This window comes from Montipora foliosa, chromosome 14, assembly GCF_036669935.1.
Source record: "Montipora foliosa isolate CH-2021 chromosome 14, ASM3666993v2, whole genome shotgun sequence".
Classification (NCBI taxonomy): Eukaryota; Metazoa; Cnidaria; class Anthozoa; order Scleractinia; family Acroporidae; genus Montipora; species Montipora foliosa.
In genome coordinates, this window is record NC_090882.1 from 6,666,772 (window position 1) to 6,672,802 (window position 6,031).

The 6,031-nt window shown below is 39.4% G+C and overlaps 1 protein-coding gene across 1 annotated transcript in view; it reads right to left on the reverse strand.

Moving 5' to 3' along the window:
- The window catches only part of LOC137985005 (cell division cycle protein 27 homolog), a 30,107-nt gene extending 27,126 nt beyond the window's left edge, over positions 1-2,981 (reverse strand). The window contains exons 1-2 of the mRNA XM_068832395.1: positions 2,860-2,981; positions 1,160-1,235 (exon numbers count right to left, since the gene is read on the reverse strand). Coding sequence (XP_068688496.1) covers positions 1,160-1,235; positions 2,860-2,883 — 100 coding nt within the window. The 5' untranslated portion in view covers positions 2,884-2,981. The remainder of the gene's footprint in view (positions 1-1,159; positions 1,236-2,859) is intronic.
- Between the last annotated feature and the right edge of the window lie 3,050 nt (positions 2,982-6,031).

Sequence of the window (6,031 nt, forward strand, 5' to 3'; positions counted from 1 at the left end):
ACAAGAAACAACGCATGAGAAACGCAACATGATACAAAGGCCCTGCAAATCCCCAAAGGGCCACCCCGCAGGTCACGTACTGTAAGGGGTGAAACCACTGACTGCATTAGTTCGAGTCTAACTTAGCCTAAATTATATTTAGCCACATTTAAATTTTGAGCATAATTAACATAAAGTTGTTTTTTTTAATATTTAAACCACTGACCCCACAGGTGCCCTACATGTACATGCAGGACGCCTCCTCGTGTGACATCAGACAGAATAAAATCTGTAAAGTCTCGCTCCCAGGAGCCAATGGGTTAATGCAAACTCGTTAGAAGCTTTTCAGCTCTGCCTTTCCTTTCTTTTTCCCCTCTTCCTTAATCATTCTAGTCGTTGTGTGTTTGTGTGTTGTTCGTGGCAAAATAAACAACAAAAAGATTTCTGAAGAATAAACCTAATTGGCTAACTCAATGTTGTACCCAATTCCAATCTCCCGGGATGAAGATTCTTTGTGTACTGTATTTGCATGATAATGTCGCATTCATATTTAAATGATATGGAAATACCTGGAACAAAACGTTTTATTCCCAAAGGGTTTGAATTGGGTACAACATTGAGCTAGCTGATTAGGTCTATTCCAGTCAAACACCAGAAGATACTTGAAACTTAAGGATACTGGAAGGGCTTGTGACTGTAAATGGCAAGTTGCTTAAATGGCCAAATTCCGATAAATTGAAGGTTGTCCAATACAACCAATCTGAGTTGGATCGTGGCAGGTGGACTTGATCTGATTGAATTTCACTGTCTACCCATCGATCTGAGTCGATCCAAACAGATTCGTTTCTCCAAGAGTCAGTCCGTCTCAGGAAGTCAGCTTGCGAGAGACAGAAAATTCAGCAAGAACGGCAAATGGGGAAGGAAGAAAATGTTGGTGGATTGACTCAGTCCAATCAGCTTGAGTTGGATCGTCTTTTGAATGTTTTTGTGTCAAGTGTTTGCAATATTAACAGGAGTGTTTTCCCCTCCCAATCCTTTTTCAACAATGTGATGGGTGCTTGTCTTCCTGACTGCAAAGGAGTTTCATGGACAGGTTGCCAGCATTTCCTAAGTCATGGAATCAATCTCCATCAAGGAGCTGGCTGCCATAAAGGGAAGCTCCTGATTAATTTATTGTTACCTTCAGCAAACAGTCGTTCAGCCAGGAAGATTGCATCATCATAGGCATAATGGCTCAAAGCATGCCAGATAGATGCCTGCAAATTAAAATGGAAAAAAAAAATCTACATGGCATACAGACAGATAATGAACAGTAATGATAATTACCAGTACTTAAAAACGTGATAACCATGTTATTAACAAAAATAATGTTCTTTTGGCACTATAATACTATTGCCAAATAACGGCCCAAGTTTGATGTCTCGACATGCAAGGTTTACAATATCAAATTAGCTAGATTAGTTGAAACTAGTTACGTTACAATCGTCTGTCAAAAAACATGATCTGGAAATGAATGACTGTCGTACATTTTAGCCTACTCCAATGCCATGTTTCCATGAATTTTTACAACCTCATTCTCAGGGTCACTTTGACAAGATCCTGGGAACAAGAATGGAATTTTTAGTTTGAGCATCCCAAACTTTGCAGTTTCATCGCGTAAAAGGCCCTGCATTGTGGAAACATTTCAGAAAGAACTCAGCGGCTTCAATAAGTACCAACAGCTGATGAAAAGCATCAGCTGCACTTCACATAATGAAGTAGCTTACCTTTTTTCTCTAGATTGAAGTAATAGTTACTTTATACTTTAATTTAGAGTAAAAAATGGCCACAGTGTACTACGATCAAAAAATCACTTGCTCTTTTTTCTTCAGATTTTGTGAGTTTGCTTAACAACTGACTTGCAACTAAGTTTGAGCGTTGATTTTTATCCAAAGGCTGTTTACTTAAGTGTGAGTTTTGGATTTCACGGTCCACCATTGCTCATGTTCAAAACTGAACGATTGGAACTCAGAGGGCTGGATGTAGGAAAAAGTGACATCACTTCCTCACTAGCTTAAAATTTCAGGGTGTAAATGCTTGAAAGTCCTGCTTTATTGAAGCCCCTCAGAACTGCCTCCACAGTCCAACTTAGAGGGTCAATTCGACACAACACTAGTCCCTGTAACTAGTAGCTGTATGTGCCAACCTTAACGGATGTTATCAGCTTCCCATGCCTGTTTTTTATATTATAAGAAAGGGCTGACAAGACAGAGAAAAAGATGTATGCCCTGCGCTTTGTTGAAACTTATTGTAAAGCATTTCACATTGGTTACTTTGTGACAGACCTCTTTAGCCTCAATGAAAGACAGTGAAATTACTGTAAACAAATGTATGGGACACAGTGGTCTGAAGTATTCTGCAAATATAACTTGGCGCGTGTTTCAAAAAGCCGTGTCAAAGATTCTGAACAATGGTAAGATTACAAAGCAAGTTGAATAATTTTAACATTGTCAGCTGAAACTAGTTGAAAGAACTAGAGACCACAAGAGGTAGACCATTCAAAGTAACAATCGGAAGTTCGTTGACTCCTCCAAAGGAAAACAGCTTAACTGAATTAGCTGGCTAAAAAACCATGGCGTTAAGAGACGCTACTTTGATTAATATTAAAACAGATTCCTCTACAAAGTCATATTACAAAAAATTCAAAGTCCATTGAAGAGATGTTTGTCATCTTTTAAGCCGATTGAAACATTTCGCAGCAGTAGTCATCAGGCTAATAGGCAACTTTTTGAAATTTAACCAGTTTCCGTGATCCCGTGTCCCATGTCAAATTTTGCAACTTGCAAAAGTTGTAAACGAATCACACCCCAAATCAAAGGACATGAATATACAATAACTTACCCTTATCGGTTCTTCGCAGACCATAATCCATAAAAACTTAGCTCCAGTAAAATAATAAACCAGTTTTTTTGCGAAAGACGTTGAATACCTTCAAGATTAAGCATTCCAACTTGAATTCGGCGCTGGGGAACAGAATGCTCTTGCGCATCCTAAAGAAATTCGAAACGAACATCTTGATTGCGGGCGTTTTAATTGTGTCGAAGGGAGGGGAGGGTGAGGAATTGTGAGGCTACTGCAACAATATCAGCAAACAAAAACAAGTCTTAGTCAATTGAGAACACCACAAATAAATCAAATCGATAAACAGACACTTTTATACTTAGTCCGTGTTCGGGCTCCCTTTTCGCGACGCGAGCGAGAAAGAGAGAGGTTCCTCACAGCGCTAGCTCTAAATTTGGTCACAGGCTTCATTTACTGTTTGTTGCTGTTGTTTTGTTTTGTTTTTCTTTTGCTTATATTGAGCGCGTTTTTTAATTGAAAGTATACGCAATGACACTGCGCCATCACCCCTTGGCTCTTCCCGATACGGAAAGGCAGGAATAGTTGAAGCCGAAATGGGAAACCGAAAAACGTAAATCGGAAATCGGAACCCTGAGACGACAATGTTATAAAACGAAAGACTGGAGGCTGCTTACAGTGCGACGCGCCTTAATTACCGTGGCCATCTAACAAAGTTTTTTACAAATTATCCTTGCAAAGTTCGTACGGTTGTAAGTTGAACACCGTTGCATGGGTCGTTGAGTTGACGTATTTACAAGTAGTTGTCACATGTGAAAGTTTTTTGGGTGGGCACTGTAAGGTGCGTTGCACTATAAAATATTCTCAAAATAAATTTCAGCGTGGGCTCTGGTTCGTAAATACCACGAGATTACCTATATTTTTCTTCACCATAAAACTGGTTTGGAATAAAAAAAACGAAAGATTACAGGTCAGATCCAATTAACAGAAAGAGAATTATTAACCCAATGAGCAAACATGGTTTTCCTACATTCGATCAGAATTAAATTTCTCATTCCTAATCACATTTCAAGGGCATATAGAAAACTACAGTGATTTTCTCATTATTCGCCCATCGGTTACGTCAGTGGACTATTTTAAAAAGATTTCGACTTTAAGATAGTAGATTCCGGTTTCCGGTTCCGGATTCCACGTTGCTTAATTTCTTCTTTTCCATACGCGGCAGGCACAGAACGCGGGTGCTTACAATTTAGCCAAAAAATCCGGAAATTTCGGTTTGAGGTCAAATGGAAAAATGGAAAGGCAATTTTCCGGAAAATCTTTTCGGAAATTGTGGACAACCTGCAGAGGTAGTCCTCTTTATCCGTTCGGAATGGAATTCGTGAAATGCCCTTACCATTTGCGAGAACCTTCCGTTTCCAGGCCCTTTCTTACAAGATCGAGTAAAATATGCGGGATGGAATGGTAAGCGCCATTCTCATCCGGTTGGTCATGAAATTCGGAAAATCTTTTCTTTTTATGCAACGATCATTCCATCCGGATTATTTGGCTAAATGGTAAGCACCCCGCAGGTCACAGGTCACAGGGCACAGGTCACAGGTCATTTTTTAACCAATACAGAAAGTATCCTAAACATTCATAAAAGCTAACCTTAAGGCCTAATTAGGCCTAAAGAAAAGTATCCTAAACATTCATAAAGGCTAATTTTAGGCCTAAAGAAAAGTTTTTAGGCAAGATTTTAGGCCTAAGGTTAGGATACTTTCTGTACAGGTAAAACAGTGACCTGTGCCCTGTGTCCTGTGACCTGCCTTTTGTACCTGTCGTTTCCATACGCAGCATATACGCCCGTTTTCGACGTATTTCTTTGCGTTTCTTACACACTCCTGGGGCTTTTTTCGCATTTAGAGATCTTTCTTCGTAATCTGGTCCGCTTTAGAGCGATATTTTGTCTTCAAGAACAGTTTTCGACAAACTGAGATTCTTTTATGATTGAATGGTGCTCAAAAGTTATCCAGTCGGGACCAGTTGGGGTGTTCCACCGAGAGGGGGCAATCTTGTTCAGGCATGTCCAACACAGACATATTTACAACCCGTGAGAAGTTCTCACGCTCGTATTCGAGTGAAAGTAATGCCTTAGCTATGGTTCACGATTTACCCTTCTCTATTTCCAATATTCTACGTACAGACTTTCCTGATCCTTCTCGGATAAGTACAAAACCAAGGATATTCTTTGCAGAGCCCTCAAGAAATCAGCAGTACTTAAATGGTATGCAGAATGCCCACCAAAAATTACCGCCTGCGATCAGCGAAGAAGCGCAAAAAGAGCTCGAGGATCGCGATGATGCTTTTGGAATTTGTTTAACATGCTGTTGTTGGTGTTGTGACATTCAAAGAGAAGCGTCAATATGTTTTTTACAAAGACCAACCGAGGAAGGTAAAATTTTGTAGTTTTATAATTTAAATTAATGTTGCGTTGTGACTGAAAAGCCGAATTGCATGATTCACCAAATGCTAGCAATACAAATACGTTGTTCTAAATCTGACTTCAAAAGAATTTAATAATCTAGATTTTTCTGAAATGCGTGTTGTTAGGTGTCAGTTGATTTCTTCCGATATTTGACAATGAAATTTAAACTTCTCGTTCTTCGTTTACCCGTTTTTTTTTTTTTTTTTTAAAGTCAAACCGTTTCTATCTCTGGGGCTGGACAATCTGCGAGCCAGCGAACAATGCGAATTTCGCATTCAAGTCTAAGCACCCATTTCAAATAGAGCTAAATAGCGCTGATAAACAGTTATTAAGTCTAAGTACCCATTTTAAAACGGTTAGCGTTCAATATATAACTGTGTGACTCGCATGTTGACTCGCAGGCTTACTGTAGTTTGCGAAACGAAATGGAGCGAAACGAAATGGAACGAAACGAAATGGAACGAAACGAAATGAAAATCGGTAGATTGCGAAATGAAAATCTGTAGTTTGCGAAATGAAAGGGTCTCATACGTAGCAAATGTATGCAAAGGTCATCGCCAGGCTAATCTCTCGCCAGAATTTAATTTTGACCGGGAAATAACATAGCACTTGTATGTTGGTCCTGGTAGATCATGTCGGTTTTTAAAGCTGCCACAGCTATTGAGAAAACAAAAATCTGACGAGAATAGTATTGTTAACATACCGCGCTTTGATTGTAATGCACTGGCAGTGAAAGAGCGGCTTGGA